The sequence below is a fragment of the Bos taurus genome, chromosome 5, assembly GCF_002263795.3.
Source record: "Bos taurus isolate L1 Dominette 01449 registration number 42190680 breed Hereford chromosome 5, ARS-UCD2.0, whole genome shotgun sequence".
In the NCBI taxonomy this organism is placed as follows: domain Eukaryota; kingdom Metazoa; phylum Chordata; class Mammalia; order Artiodactyla; family Bovidae; genus Bos; species Bos taurus.
The window spans coordinates 30,000,001-30,019,959 of NC_037332.1; the positions used below are offsets into that span (position 1 = coordinate 30,000,001).

A 19,959-nucleotide genomic window follows, 5' to 3' on the forward strand; every position below is an offset into this window, starting at 1 on the left:
GGATAAAGGGGGTGGGATCGCAGGCCCGAGGCTGCCGCTTCCTCCTGCGCCCTCCAGGGAAGGCCCGGAGCCAAGGCCTCACAGCCTGCCATCCAGTCCTGCCCCTCCTGGCACCTTCCATGGGCTTGTTGGCAGTGTAAGCAAACACAGGCTTTTCTTGGCAGGTCTGGGCACCTGCCCGCTCCACAAGCCACATCCGGCTTCACCTTTCCTATCCTCCCCGCTAGGGTGGAGGCGAGGCTGAGGCGGAGGGCTAGGAGCTTTTGTAAACCCTAGGCAGGGGAGGGGCTCTGGAGTTCCATGGGGCTACGAAGCCCAGAGGAGCCCTGAGGACAGGCCTCCTGGGACTCTGGGGGGATCAGTCAAGTCCAGAGAGGCGGGATCTGGCTGGCCAGGCAGGTGGAAAGTGAGACGGCAGGGCTCTAAACACACCCTCACCTCATGACGGGGTCCATGGGAACAGTCGAATCTCAGCTCTTTAAGTGTCTGGCTTGCGGTGAAACCCAGCTAGGACTGCTCGGGGCTCAGTGACCTATTCCAGGCACTTGGGCTGCTGCAGGTGGAGAAGGGGCAGACCGAGGGCATCACAGGAGGGGGTTTGAATCCTGGGAACCCAAGAGAGCAGCTACTGGACCCCAGCTGAACCCAGTGCTGTGCGTGCCCCCAGGCTCCTCTTGGTCCCCACCACCCCTTGTCTTCCAGGCCAGGAGCAGCCTTCCTCACTGCCCCTCCCCTACCCCATCCTGCCCAGCCCCCAGGTATTGGCTCCCAGTCCAGGACATCAGGATTGGTTCTGGCATTTCCTTGGCTCTTCCCAGGATCCTGTGGACAAAGGGAGGAGCCGGAGCTGGCCTGGGGGCCCTCTGTGTATCTAGGATGGGGGAGGGGTACAGGAAGGGGCCCAGAGCTTCAAAGAACCCTTTATTGACCCGGGTCAGGTTCATAGGATGCCTGTGTTTCCAGGAATCTTCTAGGGGAAGGCCCTACAGAGGGCATGGCTGGTTTGGCACCTCTTGCAAGGTTTCCACACACGGCTAGGTGCCACTGAGGCCCCCGGGGGGAGCGGAGGTTGGGAAGCGGGGGCAGACAATCCCATCAAGTTCAGCAACAAGGACTCCAGGTGCCCCTCCTCCCCAGCCTAAAGTCTATCTGCTTCTCCCTGAGACCCTCACCCCCACAGGCAGAGCCAGGGGGTCCTGACAGGGGGACCGAGAGCCCAGGAATGAGTGCACAATGGGAGGAGGGCGCAGCCTCCGGCCAGACTCAGGCTGGGAGAATGACAGGGCCCCATAGGATGAGTCACCCTGGGCCAGCCTCAGCCTGGGGCTTTGTGTGGAGCGAAGAAGTGCTGGCCAGTCGGGAGCTCCCCTGCCAGCCCCTCACAATCACTGTTATTCTGGGGCTCCCCTAGCCCAGAGGGTTAAGGACCTCTCGGTCTAGGGCTGGGTTAGGGGGGCGGTGAGAGAGGGGGCCCCCACTGGGGAGGTTTGTCCTTCATCCACCATTCTCAGGACTGACCCCTTCTCCCTTCCCCGCTGCCCCTCGCCCCCACCGCCCACCCTCACCCTCCCTGAGTCCATATTTTTGTCTGCCTTGCAGGTGCCCTGGCTCCACGCAGTGTATGCCGTGCTGGGAGCAGGCGTGTTTACATTGGTGAGTGTACCCCCGGGGCCCCGCCTTTTCAGCCCCCCACCACCTCCTCAGGCCCCTCTTCCGTCCCTATCTTCCTCATGGTTCACTTCTCTGAACCCCCATGGAGCATCAGTGGGCAGGGGCGGGACTCAGTGCTGCTCAGGTCTCCAAGACAGATCAGCTGACCTGTGCACGGGCATGGAAGGTTGTAACAGCAGAATTGACACTTTAAACAGAGCTGGGAAGAGGTACCCCTGGTTCCTGGGGAGAGGTTCAGTGTCGCTTGTGGGAGCAGGAAAGTGAGGGTGTCCCCACCACATGGACTAAGTTAGCCCTGGCTGTCTCCTGGAGGTAATCTGGGAAGACTTCTTGGAGCAAAGGAGATTCCAGGTACTCTGTGACAGATGCATGTAGATTGAACTTGTCCTTGGCTGCCCTCACCAAGCTGAGAGTGTTAATGATGGTGATAATGATAACAGTGGTAGTTAATATTTTATTGAGCACTTACTTCTCCCACAGCAAGCGCTTCACATACACTAACTCCTCACCGTGGCTCTATAAAATAGGTTCTGTTGTTCTCAAATTAAGATGAGGGACTTGAGCTCAGAGGCTTTAAATCCCTCCCCAGGTGGCACTAGTGGGAAAGAACCCGCCTGCCAATGCAGGAGACATAAGACAATGAATGGTAAATCAACTAGCGTAGCCTTGGTCAAGACTAGGGGTACCAACTCGTCCTGGTTGACCCAGAACTTTACTGGTTTCAGCACTGAAAGTCCCCCTTCTTGGGGGGGAAAGCCCCTAGGAACTGCAAGGTTGGACAAACCAGGATGGTTGATTATCCTGTGACACTAATTGCTCTTGGTTCCTGGACCAGCAGTCTTTCCTACAGATGTGTGTGTGTGTTTAGTCGCTCAGAGATGTCCGACTCTTTGCAACCCCATGGACTGTAGCTTGCCAGGCTCCTCTGTCTATGGGGATTCTCCAGGCAAGAATACTGGACTGGGTTGCCATGTCCTTCTCCAGGCGATCTTTCTGACCCAGGGATCAAACCCACATCTCATATATCTCCTGCATTGCAGGCAGATTTTTTACCTGCTGAGCCATCAGGGAAGCCTTTCCTGCAGATAGTACCTGCTGAAGACAAATCTCAATGAAAAGGATGGGTCAGGGGAGTCAGCCTAGGAGGAAAAGAAGCAGGAGGGCCAGACTGAGGGGAGTGAGACTGGGGAAGCTTCAGAGAACGGTGTTTGCAGGGACAAATGGAAGAAGAGGGGTCCAGGCAGGGCAGAGTGGGAGGAGGGCAATCACCGAGGGAGGGTCAGAAGTGTTCTTGGCTTCTCGCTGCTGCATATGCGTCAGCTGTGCGGGGAGACTGTGCAGACAAGTAGGGTTGGGTGAACAGTAATCCCTTAAATTTGTTTAATAATCGTTTGTTATTAGAAATAATAAAAACAATCCCAACCATCGGTTCCACCCTTTCCATTTTACAAAGCACTTTCACACGTATTACCTCATGGGATCTCCATCACATCCCAGGGAGGGAGGCAATGCTGCTGTTAGAAGACCTGCTTTCTAGATATACCTGAGGTCACGGGTGTTAAGGGGCTGGCACAGAGTCCCACTGCCAGTAAAGGGCAGATTTAGGGCAGGACCCAATTGTCTGGGCCCAGCCTGCTGCCATTTCCAGAACCCCCATCATCCCCCTCAAAGAGGACAACTTCTGTTGGCTTGAAGTGGGGAGAGGCTGGGGCGATCTCTCTGGCAATGTTCCCCCTCTTTCTCTTGCACCATCTGTATTGCCCTTTCTACTGGATTTTTTCCATCAGCATAAAAACAGGCTGTAATTTCTCCCAACTGAAAAAATAGCAATACAAAAAACCCTTAACTCACATTTGCCTCTAGTCCCCCCATTTAGAGCAAAGCTTCTTATAAGGGAATCTATGCTGTCTCCAATTCTTCCCACTTCCTCCCTTCTCTCCACTCCATCATTCTTGTGTGTGCTTGGTCGCTCAGTCGCATCTGACTCTTTGCGACCTCATCGATGGTAGCCTGCTAGTCTCCTTTGTCCATGGGGATTCTCCAGGCAAGAATATTGTAGTGGGTTGCCATGCCCTCCTCCAGGAGATCTTCCCAACCCAGGGATCAAACCCCAGTCTCCCACATTGCAGATGGATTCTTTACCGTCTGAGACACCAGTAAAGCCCATGAATACTGGAGTGGGTAGCCTATCCCTTCTCCAGGGGATCTTCCTGACCCAGGAATTGAACCGGGGTCTCCTGTGTTGCAGGCGGATTCTTTACCAGCTGAGCTACCAGGGAAGACTGAATCCTCTTTAAATGTTCTCATCAGGGTCCCCAGTGGGCTCCCTGTGACTGAACCCAGTGGTCATTTCTTAGTCCTTGTCTTGCTCGACTCTTGGCAGCATTTGGTACAGTTGTTTACGCCCTCCCCCCAGAAGCCTCTTTTTCACTTGGTGTCCAGGCACCAGCATTTGCCTCTACCTTCATGGCTACTCCCTGGTCCACGTCGCCACCATGGCCCACCTGGATTCTCGAAATGCCTCCCCTGGGTGCTGCCCCCTGCAGTCTGTGTCAGTACCACAGCAGTGGGAGGGCTCCTGTTCACTGTTAAAGGAGGTCAGATCATTTCTGCACTTTGGAGAAGGAAATGGCAGCCCACTCCAGTGTTCTTGCCTGGAGAATCCCAGGGGCAGAGGAGCCTGGTGGGCTGGCGTCTATGGGGTCGCACAGAGTCGGACACGACTGAAGCGACTTAGCAGCAGCAGCAGCATTTCTGCACCTGGCCTCCAGCAATCGCTGCCCACTGCCCGCAGGCCCTCCTGACCTCATGCCTCCCGCTCCTGGTTGCCCACTCTGCTGCAGCCACAAGCATCCTTTCTGCTCCCTAGGATGGCAGGCTCACTCCCAGCCCCAGGTCCCTGCTCCCGTAGTTGCCTCTGTCGATTCCTTCTGATCTTCTCACCGCTCCCCATCTCCCCTCCTTCAAGTGTTTGCTTTGTTTACAGTCTTGTGTGCTGAGTGTGTTTATACACACACACACATGTAGGCATGCCCACAGGTTGCTCCCTTTATTTCTCTCCATCGCACATCTCATCCTCTGACATACTGTATATTTTTCTGGTTTATTTATTGTCTTCCATCCAGCAGAATTCAAGTTCCTTGAAGGCAGGGATTTGGGTCTGGCTGGCTTGTCACTGCATCCACAGTGTCTAGAACAGTGGCTGGCTGTTCTATCCACAGCCTAGGGGTTCACAGCTGGCACCCCTAGATGTTTTCAGAATGAACGGACTCCGGAGAGGTCAGGTCCAGCTGAGGCACTGCCAGAGTGAGGCACAGAAAGCATGACTGCACAGCTGACTTAGGCATCCATCTCCTGTGAGTCACAGGGGAGGAGGAACCATTGCACTTAATTACCCATTAATGTTTCGTTAGGAGAGCAACACGCTGACTCTCCTCTATCAGGCTCATCCTTCGAGTCATGTAAACAGTGGTCAGGAGCAGTGGCGTCAGTCCCCCAGCCCCATCCCCTGCCCTCTGTCACCTGGGTCAAAGGAAGGAAGACCTGCAGCCCATCCCACGGCGTGGGGAGGCTTAAGGAGGGGCCACTGGACTCATTCCCCTCCCTCTCTCTTAGTTTCACGTGGATGGAGGCCCACAGAGGCCCAGCCCCATAAGAACTAAGGTTCCCGTGCCTTTCCACTAACCTCAACTCAGAAGGTCCTTGACCTCAATCTGATCCTGCTTCCAGCATCACTTCTGTCCTTTGGAATCTGTGGTCCAACCTATCCCCAGAACTGGTGTCCAGCACCCCTGGTCTCTCGATCTGTCCATCCTGCCTTCTCCTACCCTAGCCTTTGGCGAATTCTCATCACCGTGAAGGGTGCTCCAAGCACTGTAGCTAGGCAAGGATGTCACTCAGCGATCCCTGCCCCTCTTGCTGCCTCGGGGAGGATGTGTGAGAAAAGGGGGAAGAGAAGTGTTAGAGGAGGGCCCAGCCCCCAGTGAGAACCACCCCAGCCCCACCAGCCTGGGCCTTGGAAGGGCTATGAAAAGCAAAGGGCTTTCTCCTACAGACCTCAGCCCCTCCCCGAAATACTGTTGTCTTGGATAACAGGGCCTCCCAGCTGGACTAGGCTGAGATTGGGGAGATGGGGAGCCAAGGTCTTTTAGGGCCGTGGTCCTGCTGGCAGGGATGGGCCCCTCCTGGGCCTCACCCTGACTAGCCTTGGCACATTCTTGAGAGGCTTGGGTTTTTCTCTATCGCCCTACCCTGTAACCCCCCTCTGGGCACCAGACTCAAATGCCAGTGGAAGTGGTGAGTCAGTTGGAAGTTTCTGGGCTCAGGGTGGCCCCATTCTCCTCTCCCTTCTATGTCCCCTCCTTGAGTGCATTTTTGTAGAAGCTGATGGAAAGCGAGGCAGGGGAGCATGATGGGTGGGCTGGGGTGGTGAGGCAAGGCGCAGGGGCTGGGACAGAGCAGGAGAGTTGAGGCAGGAAGAGAGAGGAGGGAGCGAGCACGCGGGGCCTGGACAGTTGCCTTTCTGCTGCGGCAGCACCTCGGTACCTACATGACTGTGGGCAGGTGCTCTGCCTCAGAGCTGGTCCTGCTCTGGGGAAGTGAAATCTCCCAGTCCCTGAAATCATGAAGCCAAGCCCTGGTACCTGGGGAGAAACCAGGAATAGGACTTTAGGTGACAGGCCCAGTGGGAAGAGAACTCTCTTCTGCCTGTCCCACCTGGCCAGTTTCAGGACCTCTGGCAACATTCGTTCCTGTGCTTTAAGGAAGATGAGTGAGAAGCCAGATTCATGAGTAGGACAGAGGCTGGGAGATTAGTTAGGAGGCCGCTGCAGTGTCCCAGAGTCAAGGACAGGGCGGCCCAGAGCACTTGCGTGGTCAGTACAGGATGTGTCAGGGTCTGATGGTGTCTGGGTGAGTGAAGCTTGGATGGGAAGATGCTCCTTCTGTAGAGGGGCTGGGCCTCCAGTTCTGGGTATTGACTCCTGGCCATTGAGGGGGCACTCATAGCCATCTGTCCTCAGTCCCCGGGAAGGACCGTGAGCGCTCAGAGCTGGCAGGGACTTTCCTGTGCTGAGGCCCAGAGAGAGCGCAAACAGACTCACGCCACGTGCCTACATACCACACACAGGCACACCATATGCACGTCACACACCTACACCACATATACCATATACACACCTACACACATCACACACACACACACCACTCACATATATACACACCACACACTCACAAACACACACACCCATACCATATGCAGTCACACACCTACACCACATATACCATATACACACCTACACACATCACACACACACACACCACTCACATATATACACACCACACACTCACAAACACACACACCCATACCATATGCACGTCACACACCTACACCACATATACTACATACACACCTACACACATCACACACACACCACTCACATACATACACACACCACACACTCACAAACACACACACCCATACCATATGCACGTCACACACCTACACCACATATACCATATACACACCTACACACATCACACACACACACACCACTCACATATATACACACCACACACTCACAAACACACACACCCATACCATATGCAGTCACACACCTACACCACATATACCATATACACACCTACACACATCACACACACACACCACTCACATATATACACACCACACACTCACAAACACACACACCCATACCATATGCACGTCACACACCTACACCACATATACCATATACACACCTACACACATCACACACACACACCACTCACATATATACACACCACACACTCACAAACACACACACCCATACCATATGCACGTCACACACCTACACCACATATACCACATACACACCTACACACATCACACACACACACCACTCACATATAGACACACCACACACTCACACACACACGCACACCATACACGTCACACACATACACCACATATACTACATACACACCTACACACATCACACACACATACCATTCACATATAGACACACCACACACTCAAACACACATTCACACCATACACGTCACACACATACACCAAATATACCACATACACACCTACACACATCACACACACACATGCACACACCACACTCACACACACACACATGCACACCATACACATGTCACATACACACCACATATGCCATATACAGACCTACACACCCCAGTCACATATACACACACCACACACTCACAAATATACACATGCATACCATACACACATCACATATATACACCACATATACCACACACACCACACACATACACACCACACACACATGCACAGCACACACACACCACACACATACAGCACCCATACCACATGCATACCTACATACATCACAGAGACCATACATATATACACCACACACATACACACATGCACACACCCACACACATGCACACCATACACACATCACGTACATGCACCACACATACCACATACACACCTACATACTTCACACACCACACCATGCACACTATATACATGTCACACATATACACACCTGCACACATCACACATACATACCACACATATATACAACCACACACACATACACACCATATATACGCCACATACCTATACCACATGTACTACATACACACTTGCACACATCACACATACACACCACACACATACACACCACACACACATGCACACTTTACACACGTCACACATATACACACACCACACATACCACATGTACACCACACACACACCCCACATATAGTCCACACACATACACATACCACACAATCACATACACACACCACATACACATGCATACCATATACACGTCACACATACACACCACACATCACTTACACGACATATAACACACACACCACAGACACACAGACACACCACACGCATGCAGTGTTGGCTGCCAGACTGGATGAAACGCCCCTTTTTCTGATTCTCAGCTCAGCACTCTTTCTATTCTGTCTCCCTTTCCATTTCACAGATGGAAAGATGGAGGCCTGGAGAGGTCTGTCCCCTCACATCAGGAGGGTCCAGAGAGGCCTTCTCAGCCTTGTCATCCAGAGACTGGGCTTCAGGCAGTCTCTTCATCCAGGTCCACCCGGGAATCCGCGTGTCCTAGGAATCTTCCCCAGTCTTTGAGGGGCTCAGGGAAGAGACCCAGTCTGCCCCACCCCACCACTTGCCCTGCTTTTCTCGTGGGGGCTATGGTAGATGCCCTGCCTTCTTCACAGTTAGAGAAACACTTTGAAAAGTAAAAATGGCTACACAGACCTGAGGGAGGGATATGATTTTCTTTCAGACTTTATTTCATTCAGAATTTGGCGACTCCTTTGCCTCACTGGTTTCCATGAGCTTAAGGGATCCCGTGAGAGAACCTTCTCTGTTCGGCAGCCCTCCTTCTGCCACCACAGCAGCCCTGATACCCCACCTGATGCCTCATCTGAACCCTGGAGTCCAAATGAATTCCTCAGAGGGCAGGAGGAGGGAGGGTGGATTGACCAGTAATTGCTCCTTCAGGAGGAAAGTACGCTCGTGCCCCGCTCCTGCGCCTCACCTCAGTCTCACTTCCTCAGACACTAATCCTCAGAAACCAACGCCCTGCTCAAACCAAGCCCTTCAAACCAACACCCTAACTCGGAGAAGGTGAAGGAAACCCCCTGCCCCAGGGCTTGTGGACTGAAGGAGGGGTGATTAAGAGTCCCAGTAGGGCTCAGGACAGGACGCATCTACATGGGCCTGAGTGGGGGAGGTGCTCGCAGGAGGCCTTCCGGGGAGCTCCCCAGGTGACCATGGGCACCCCACCCAAACCACAGTCAAGGCCTCACTCATCCTCTTGCCACTGTGACCTTTGGGCAAGTTACTTGATCTCTCTGTGCCTGGTTTTTAAAATGGGGCTGATATTAACTGCTTCACAAGGCTGTGGTAATGCTTAATAAGATAATATATAAATGGAAAAAAGAAGACAGCTGAGCACCTGGAATGCGGTAGTTTCTCAGCTGCCCTGGGAGCTTTCGCTCTTGTCGTACATGTTAACCCTGTAGTTCAGAGCCCAGATTTTGGAGCACTGTGTGTGCATACTAAATTGCTTCCATCGTGTCCAACTCTGCGACCGCATGGATCCTCTGTCCTTGGGATTTCCCAGGCTAGAATATTGGAGTGGGTTGCCATGCCCTCCTCCAGGGGATCTTTCCAACTCAGGGATTGAACCTTTGTCTCTTAAGTCTCCTACGTTGGCAGGCGGGCTCTCTACCACTATCGCTCCTTGGGAAACCCTTGGAGCAGAGTATCTGGGTTCAGATCCGTTCTCTGCAACATTTAAGCTGGGTGGATTGATTGAGTTATGTCACTCTCTGTACTTCTGTTTCCTTATCCATAAAATTCAGATAATAGTTCCCACCTCATAGCTTGTGACTTGTAAGTGAATCAGTATATATACAAAGCACTGAGAAAGTGCCTGGCATGTCATCAGTGAACAATAATATTACCTGTTAGTAGCTGTCAGTTGGAGAAGGCAATGGCACCCCACTCCAGTACTCTCGCCTGGAAAATCCCATGGGCGGAGGAACCTGGTAGGCTGCAGTCCGTGGGGTCGCGAAGTGTCGGACACGACTGAAGCAACTTAGCAGCAGCAGCAGTTGTCAGTTGCCCAAGGTCAGAGGCAAGCTTTGAACCCAAGTCTATGGGACTCCCCAGTCCATGTTCTTGAGCTCTGTTACATTCACACCCTTCCTTTTTTACTTGCCTTCTCACATTGCTCCCCTCTTGTCCAGACCCTGTCAGACCCTGTTCCTTTGGTAGTGGTGGCCCACCTGAAGGTGCTCCCCAGGACTGCAGTATGCAGAGGTCATCTGTGCTGTTTAAACTTAAAAAAAAAAACAAAAACAAAAAACCAGAACTGCTCTTTTATTTAAATATGCATTCATTTCTTCGGCTGCGCTGGGTCTTAGGTATGGCATATGAACTCTTAGTTGCAGCATGTGGGATCTAGTTTCCTGACCAGGGATTGAACCTGGGCCCCTGCCTTGGGAGCTCAGAGTCTTAGCCACTGCACCATGAGGGAAGTCCCCTGTGCTGTTTAAACTTTTAACACCCAAGCCACTGAAGACAGGAGAAGTATCTTCTATGGGACTGAAGCAGGTCTCCACTCAGGTGCCCTCTCCCTGTCCTACATCCCAACCGAGGGCATAAGGGCTTAAAGCTGGCGGTTAGTCTCTTTTCTCTGGAATCCTCAGAGCCCAGTCTCACCCTTTAGCCCAGAAAGTGAGGAGCAGGTGGGCCCAGCGCTCCCTGCACTCCTCAGGTAGCCCGCTGGGCTCTTAGCCATGAACTTTGGGTACACTTTTCTCCCCACTTCTTCCATCCTTATACACAAACACACATACACATACACACACACACACACACACACACACACACACACACACCCCATGCCCCAAAGTGATGTCACACGGTGGAAAGAGAATGGAATTGACTGTCCTCTCAGCTGTGTGAAGTGGGTGAGGCACGTACATTCTCAGGGCCTCAGTCTCCTCAGTTCCATGGTAGAGATGATTATGCAATATCTGCCCCAGGGGCTTGTGGTGAGAATTAAATGAAAGGGTTCATGAACTCTTCTTTTGTGTTACTTTAACCCTTCTTTTAAAATGTTCTAATATATAGTATGTGCGTGCATGCTTAGTCACTAAATCATGTTCAACTCCTTGCAACCCCATGGACCGTAACCCACCAGGCTCCTCTGGCCCTGGGATTCTGCAGGCAAGAATACTAAGTGGGTTGCCATGCCCTTCTCCAGGGGGTTTTTCAAACCCAGGAATTGAATACGTTTATTCATATATTTCATTTTTTAACCTTAAATAATAAACATAAAGCAAATGTCGTCATGCCATATCCTTCCCTGCCTTCCCAGTGGTAATTGCTGTGGTTAATTGTCTCTCTTTCCAGACCTTTCTATATGCATTTTATAGATATATGCTAGGTAGCTTCTATGTCATAGGTTTTTTGTTAGGTAAAGGGGCTAATGTGATATGGATTTTTCTGTCCGTTGTTCATTTCTCATAATAGATGTTATCAGAGATATTTCTGCCTCAGCACAATTGATCGAGTTTGGGGTTGTTTCCAGGGTTTCTTTGTTAGAAGCAACGCTGCCTTGAACAGCTTTGGGTGTGCTGCTGGCATTTCTGTGGGATGGACACGGTCCGCGTATTATTTTTTATGCTGATTCAACCCATTATAACCCCAGCTTTTTGTATCCAGTGCCTGTTCATTGGTGGCTCTGAGCTGCCCTTTCCATGGCATGGCTCCCTCAGAGCCTCTCCAGTTCACCTCCGGGAGGGCGGCAGACATAAGCCTGGGCGCCCCAGGATCAGGCCGACTGCGTGGCCCGGGGGGCCTGGCCAGGTCCAGCCCTGACCAGTAGGGTGAGCCAGGAAAGTCTGCCTTTGTCTTCTGTGCCATCTGCACGTGCCTCCTCCCTCCCTGCAAGCCCACCCCACCCCCACCGTCTCTTTCGGGATGTAGGAGACAGGTAATCTGGTTCCAGCTGGATAAGTGGCCATCAGCAAGTCACTCACCTGCTCTGAGCCTCCCTTCCTCCTGTGTAAAATAGTGATGATACTATCTACCTCCTAGGGTGAACTGGGCAAGTGAGATAAAGCACTAGTGTGTGAAGACTGCTCAGATGTAAGTTAATAGCACCCCCATCCTGCTCCTACCCCTGACCGCCATGTCCCTCCTGAAGGGTCTCATATCCAGCTGGCTCACAACTCAAGCACCTGCTGTCATTTTAGGTGTTAGCGGGCAACTGAGTTGTTAGCTCTCAACTGAGATCTTGGCTGCCAGCTAAGGTGCTAACTATAACCAAGATACCTGCTCTCAGCCAAGACATTAGTTAACAGTGCTCATCACCCAGGGAGATTATCAAGTTACTTTTCCCTATGTGCGTCCATGCTCATAGCGTAATCTCTGATCATGTTTTTTGCTCTCATTAGACAGTCAGTGCTCTGAAGGCAATTCCCTGTAGCATAGTAGATGCTCACTTTAAATATTGTTGGGAATAAATGAATGGAAACCCTTCAGCTGGCTCAATAGGCATGAAGTTGCAGTGGTGGGTGGTACTGGGCTGTGGAGTGGAAATTTGGAGCAAACTCTCCCACATAGCCCATGGAGATCAGCATCCGTGGCCATGCGCAAAAGGCAGGGACAGGATCCATTTCATCCCTCTTTTCTCTAAGAGAAGGGCTTGCCTGGTGGCTCAGACAGTAAAGAATCTGCCCACAATGCAGGAGACCCATATTTGATCCCTGGGTCAGGAAGATCCCCAGAGCAGGGAGTGGTAACCTACTCCCTGGGATAGAGGAGACTGGTGGCCTACAGTCTATGGGGTCACAAAGAGTAGGGCACGACTGAGTGACTAATACTTTTCTCCAAGAGAAAAGCCAGCTGGCTGTTCTAGGTGGCTCCTTGGTGAGCAGCCCCCCATCACCCCTCCAACAGGGTCAGGTTCAAGCCTTCTAGGTTGAGAGATTTGATTTCATTAGCTCACCCAGGGGTGACCAGGCTCTGGGAAATCAACCAAGCAAGCAATGATTGGTAAGCCAGATCGGCAGTTTATTAACTTGTGCTGGCAGTCGTGACCACTGAGCAGCCTGGAGCATTTGAGTCAGCCCCTCTCCTTGCTTGTTCTCCCTACACAAGAAAGCTTTACCTGGGAATCCAAATTGAAAAGAGAAGAAGCAGAGTAGAATGGAGTGGAATGACACTAAAGAATAAGAAGTTGATGCCACATACACTGTCAGACATCAACCCTCAAAATCACACCATGGTGTGGTCATCATTACCGTCCCATTTTGCAGATGAGAACACTGAGGTCAGGTGGGGGATGGCTCCGAGGTATTAAAGACCAAACCTAGGTGTTCCGACTCCAGTCCTGTTCTTGTGCCTTGAACACAGCCCCCTCAGCCCTGGCTGTGGTTCTGTTTTCCTGCTGCGAAGGCCACCCAGCTTCCCTTGGCGACAGTTCTGCCTCCTTGATGAGTGGCAGGAGACACCTGTGTCTCAGCACAGCGTACACATGTCCTCAAGAGGGCACCTCTCCTGCAGACAATAACTGTAAATCCACACTAATAGCCACCATTCATTAAGTGCTTACCAGGTGTTGGGCACCTGGCCAGGCACCTCGCAAGCATTATCTCACTCTCACAACCACCTCGGGAGGTGAGCACACTCATCTCCCTTCTGCCGAGTTGGACTCAATGGCTCAGAGCGACTGAATAGCCTAGCCCAGAGTCCCAGAGTGAGTGAGTGGCGAAACTGAGACTGGAATTCAAGCCGGTCTGACTTTCAAGCCCATACTTGCAATCACCCCCACCTCCCCACCCTCAAGGGTGACATGCTTTGATGTCCCACAGGCTGGAGCTGCTCCCTGTTGGAGCCTTTGGCCCCTGGGCTCCGGCCTCTCTCAGTCTGTCCTTTTGCCCCACTTCTCCCCACGGTGAATTCCTCATTCTTCACACCCCCACCCTCACCTCCAGGGCTTCCCCAGGCCCACTTCATCTAGCAAACCCCTACTCATCCTGCAAGCCGCAGGTAGAGAGTCACTTCTCCTGGGCCACCTTCCTCCTGCCCAATCAGCCCTAATTATGGCATTTCCGAGGTTATACGGTAATCATCCGTAAGTGCCCACCACTAAGTGGTGAGACCCTGAAAGCAGGCATGGCATGGTGTTCCTCGTGGTCTCTGCAGTTCTGAGCAGGTTGCTGGGGCTCTCGGGGGAGCCTGATTCCTGGCAGAAGACACAGTAACCCTGGGTACTGCCCGTAAACCACAGGGCAGAACAGTTCAAGGAGCGGGCTCTGGAGTCAGCCTGCTTGGGTTCGGATCCTGGCTTTGCCACTTCCCAGCTGTGTAACCTTGGTTATGTACTGAACATCTCTGGGCCTTGGTTTCCTCTAGGAAAGGGAGAATCCTTACTGGATACTGATGTTATTAGGATGAAGTAGGGAATGTCTGTAAAGCACAGAACAAGTGCTTGTTCCCCGCTCACTATTATACAGAGGATTTATTTGTCCTCTAAGAGTAGGGCCCTGAGGGGAATGGCAAGAAGACTCTGCTTCAGCTTGAAGGTCCCCTCCTCCAGGAAGCCTTCCTTGACACCTGACACACTCATAGGTCAGGTTCCTGTCATCAGCCCCTGGTGGCATTTTGGGTTTCTCTTTGGTTACTCATCATACTAACAATTACTTACCCACTAGACTCTGGGCTCTGTGAGGTCGGGGATCTGGTCTGTCTTGTTCTTTGTCACATCAGTGCCTGGCACATAGTAGGTGCTCAGTAAATAGGTGTCGAATTAGGGATGGAAGGTGTTGGGAAAGTTCTCAGGAGGATCACTGGGCAGCCAGGCTGCAGGTAATAACAGTATCGGGGGTGGGCCTGGGTGGGTCAGTGGTCAGTGTCACAGCGATCAGACTTTCTGACCTCTCTCTCTCTCTTCCTCTTTCCCTCAGTTCCTGGCTTTTGACACCCAGTTGCTGATGGGTAGCCGACGCCACTCGCTGAGCCCCGAAGAGTATATTTTTGGAGCCCTCAACATTTACCTAGACATCATCTATATCTTCACCTTCTTCCTGCAGCTTTTTGGCACCAACCGGGAATAAGGAGCCCTTCCCACCCCTTCCTTCCTTCCTTCAGAGAATGCCCCCTTGCTGGTCCTCTGACCCTCCCTGTGCTCCTGCAAGCCGAGATATAAAGCTAGCTGCCAGCCCAGCCTTCGGCCGACCCACTCACTGTCCTCAACCCCACCCTCTGCAGCTTGTACCCATGCCACCAGGGGCCCTGCGGAACCCGGTCCTACTGTCCCCTGTGCCACCCTTCCCCCAGCTACCTCTCCCAGACTGGGACCATCGAGGCTGGAGGCCCCTCTGGGTTTGAGGACCCAAGGGATGCGTGGGAGAAGCCCAGCAGGATTTCAGATGTGGGAAAAAGGCCCCAGGAAGCCCAGCTGAAGCCTGCAACCTGACTGTGATTCCTCCTAGGGCCACCCACAGTGTGGGACCCTGGGGCACACTGTCCTGTGCCCAACCCCTGCCTCCTCGCCCTCCTTCCAGTTTAGGTTTTGACGTTCTGTAAGGAAGTGGTGGTGAGGACAACTGGGAGACAAGATGTGTGTGCTCTGCGGAGAGGCAAGGGTACTGGGTAAACAGTATGGCTGTCCCAGGCTGCCCAGCCTCCCTCAGCTCTGGGACCAGGGGCTTGTTTTAGGCACTTGAGCCCTGGGGCAGAAGAGAGGGGCAGGAAACCAGTACCATCTGTGCTTGCCTTGGTCTACCCTTCTGGGTCACAACACAGCACTACCAGGGCAGGAGGTGGGTATAGGGGGGCCCTGCTCCTGAGTGGAGACCTGTCCTGAGATTCCAAAGGAGCAAGCAGCCAAGCAACTGGGCTCTGCAGCATTGCTGACTCTCCCAGACTTGCGTCCTCCTGGGAGATGTGGCAGGACTGAGACCGACGTCCTCTCACTGTCTTCTCTTAAATCCCCAGCCTGCTCTCACAGGCCTGAGGCTGAGTAAGGGCTTGAGCGCTGGAAGACTGGGTGTTCTGGGAAAAGGAGACTTATTCTGACTGCTGAGCCAGCAGCACCCACCCCGACCCCCTGACCCAGGAGGAAATTGGGCCCTGCCTCCAGCCCTTCCCCAAGGCCTTTCTGCCCATCTTACTTCCAAAACCTCCCTCATCCACTGCCAGTTGCTGGCTTATCCCCAGCCAGGCCTCCTGAGGCCTCCACTGGCAGTGCCCGTGTCTCTACTCCTAGCTTCTCTGACCACTCAGTTCAGAGGTCCAGGCCATTTCACTCCTATCTCCTCATCTCTCCAATTTGGAAACCGTCCAGCTGATGCTAACAACCAGGGCAAGTCCCTCTGGCTGGTCTCATGTGATGGGATCAGGTCTCCTTATCAGCCTCCAGGCAGCTGAGATCTCAGGCAGACTGTGTGCGTCAGCCACCAGCCCCCTGCAGGTCTGCTGGAGAGTGGACCAGGAGGCCACACCTGGGGGAAGTGTGCAAGCTGCCTTGGCTAGTGGCTAACTCAGCCAGTGGAAAGTTACTGGGTGGAGTCATGGAGGTTCAGAGTGGATACCTGGACCCTTCCTTGACTGCTCCCTCCAGGGTTGCCTCTCCTCCCACATGCCAGTGGCTCTCTTTGCCCCTGGGGAGGGTAACTAGGTATGTTATCTATGTATTCCCAACGCCTCCCTCTCCATCCTTCCTATCTCCAACTTGTAAGAAATATTGCAGAAGCATGTGAAGCTTTTTTCCATCTTGGATGTGAGGAGAGAGGGAATCAAGAATGGATGGTGGTAGTGTTGGTATGTGAAACGGAGATAACTGAGAGCACGGGTGGGTTGCTCCCTGTGTGCTGTCTAAATTAACCCGTTACAGCGATCCTGCAAAGGAAGTACTCTGCACATGCCCATGGCACAGAGGAGAGCTGAGGTGATGGAGAGGCTTGATCCAAGATCCTACAGCTAACAGACCGGATGGCGGCTGGAATGAGACCGAGTGGTCAGGCCCTGACAGCTCGGGGGAGTTTGTGGTCCTGAGTAACCCCTCCCTGGCCTTCCATCTCCCCCCTCCCCCGCTACCACCACCAGATTTGCACTCTGTAGTTTCCAACTTCTAGACACAAGCTGGGAAGAAGGATTCTGGTGCCTCATTGCCAAGGGGCTCATGGTATTAAGCAAATGATTCTTGCTAACTATGATTCAGTTTTTCTATGAGCAAAATGGAAGACCGTGGCCAGAGTGCCACAAAGGGAGGCACCAGAACACATATTTGCACAGACTTTTTTTTAATCACCTCTCCTCTGAGGTCCCTTGATTCCTCTTCTGATTTCTAGTTTGAGTTCTGGAGGGGTTATCTCCTCCACCCCTTGCCCTGTAATTTTCAGCCTGGGCCTTGGTCATACTTCCCAGAATCCACCGATCCAAGCCCTCCTCTTCATAGGACAGTTCATGAAGACACTGGGGATTGAGAAGCTCTTCTGAGGCTAAGTTCCGAAAGCATGGGGAGGGGGAGGCTAGCACTCCACTCAGCCTTAAACGATGTTGAGGGGGCCAGTCAGGGCCCCTCAAAGCAGAGTATGCTGCAGAGGCCCCTGTTCTGGGTCCTGAGAGGGTGACCTGCTGGGCTGGCAGCAGAGCCAGGGCTGAGGCCCCTCCGTTCCACTTACACTGAAGCACGAGGAGCCTGGGGACACCTGAATGGATCTTGGAAGGAGGAAGGGCGGGGAACAGGAATGCAGGATTACGAGAAACAGAGAAACCCAAGCTGGGCAGGTGCCACAAGCTGCAGAAGAGAAGGGGAACCTGTTGGCCCCTCACATTTTTGGCAAGGGTGGGGCTGGGCCTGGGAAGCGACAGGTTGATTTGATAAAGCTGGAGGCAACCAGGAACCTGACCATCTGTGATGTGGGTGGGAGATCTCTCACTAAGGGGAAGACAAATCAAAGGAGCCTCTCTTGGGGATTGTAGATGAGGGGAGGCTAGGGAGGTATACACAAGTCCCTGGCCTCCAGCACCAATCCCCATGCTCAGGTGTGGCTCCTGTATCACCTGGGGAAGCCCCAGGAATCATGGCTCTCCCATCCTCAGCTTTTCCTCCCAGGGGAGTCAGGATGACCCAGACTCTTATTCCAAACAAAAGGCTCCACCTCTCCCTGCCTGACCCACCTGGGATTGCACACAAGCACTTTGCTGCCCCCCTGTGGCTGCCTGAGGAAAAGCAGGGCCTGATTGTGAGGAGGAGAAGCAGACGGAGCCTGGGGTTTGCAGGCAGGAGCTGGCCTTTGGCCTTCATGCCGGGCTCTTCTCAGATCACCCCAGACCACCCTCCTGCTGTCCCCTTTAGTCCAATCACTGTCGCGTCTCAGACACTGTTTACCTGTCTGCTGGAAACCGCCCCTGTGCCCCCCAGCCCCAGAGCTCTCTCTCGAATGTCTGAGGGCAGAGAACACTCCCAGACAAGTCTTTCAGGCCTCAGCTCCTTCAAGTTTCCCGGGGTCCGCGCTGTTTCCTTCCCTGGCCTCACCCTCTTGGTCTGTGTCTGACAGGAAATAAGAATAAAAGTAATAATGATACAGAAACGTCTCCTTTCTTACCTTTTGCTTGTCGCCTTAGATGGCTCTGGCTTGGGGGGTGTGTGTGTGTGTATGTGCGTGTAAGGTTTAACTCAGCTTCAGTGGGAGGGATTCACACCAGAGCTGATGCCCCCAGCGTAGCTAAGTGAGAGTGAAATCTCCACGGTCCACATTGGCTCCTGTGTCGATACATAATAGACCCTCGGTGGAGGCTCTTTGATCCTCGCACCTGTCACAGCTCTGTGAGAGGCTCCTCCCGACAGGGGGCCTTCCATGAAAGCCTGTTCTTTTGTGCACAATTCTGTTAGAAGAATCTTCCTTATTTTGACCCCAAATCTGTTTCCCTAGAAGCCCATGTAGTAAGAGTCACCTCTCCTGTGACACCTTTCTCCCTCCTCCCTCCAGGTGCCCTGGCTGCTCCTTCCTTGGAGCCCCTCTGCCCTGTACCACTCTAGGTGTATTTTAACCACTCCTTCTGTCTCCTCCTATAAAATCTGAGATGCATGAAGGCGTGAACCAGGTCTTGTTCACCCTTGAATTCACAGGTCTTACGGCAAATGGTGTCAATAAATAGCTTTCAAATAAATGGAGAAAGGAATGAATGAAACCCTTCCAACGCTTCTATTGTACCTAACAAGGAACTGAAGAGCAGAGGTTGTAGTGACTTGTCCAGTTTACACACAAGTGAGTGATGGGGGGTGGTTTTACAGGACACGTGGGGTGATGATGACATTACCAAACTCCTTTGTGGAACTTGGGGCTACGGGTGGCATATGGGAGGGACACGTCACACTGGAGCAAAGGGAGACCTTATCTCACCTCTGACAAGGTTTTGGTATCGATTCAACTGGAGCAGGGAAAGGAACAGGGCAATACTTGGAGGACTCTGAAGGAAGAATAACTTTTATTAAGCACCTACTGCATACAAAGCACTTCCACAGCTGGCAGGAGGTAGGAGGAGAAATCTCCACTGGTGCTGCAGGAGAGAAAACATACCCAACAGCTCCAGACCATTTAGCTTAGAGTTCCAAATAAGTGTGCCTTAAAGCAACACGGGCAGGAAAGCAAGCGCTGAGGAGATGTGGAGCAGTGGGAAAAGGAGGCCTGAATTGGGGCTGGAAGTGAATGAAGGCTCAGAGG

General features: G+C 52.7%; 1 protein-coding gene across 3 annotated transcripts in view; it reads left to right on the forward strand.

The window, feature by feature from the left end:
- FAIM2 (Fas apoptotic inhibitory molecule 2) overlaps nucleotides 1-18,825 on the forward strand; it is a 34,856-nt gene extending 16,031 nt beyond the window's left edge. Inside the window, exons 11-12 of one of the 3 annotated variants that reach the window (XM_059886241.1) lie at nucleotides 1,600-1,653; nucleotides 12,320-12,365. In XM_059886241.1, coding sequence (XP_059742224.1) covers nucleotides 1,600-1,653; nucleotides 12,320-12,337 — 72 coding nt within the window. In that variant the 3' untranslated portion in view covers nucleotides 12,338-12,365. Of the gene's footprint in view, nucleotides 1-1,599; nucleotides 1,654-12,319; nucleotides 12,366-15,192 lie in introns of those variants that run through there. The other 2 variants (NM_001075418.2, XM_024991565.2) reach the window with 2 other exon arrangements.
- The last annotated feature ends 1,134 nt before the right edge of the window (nucleotides 18,826-19,959 follow it).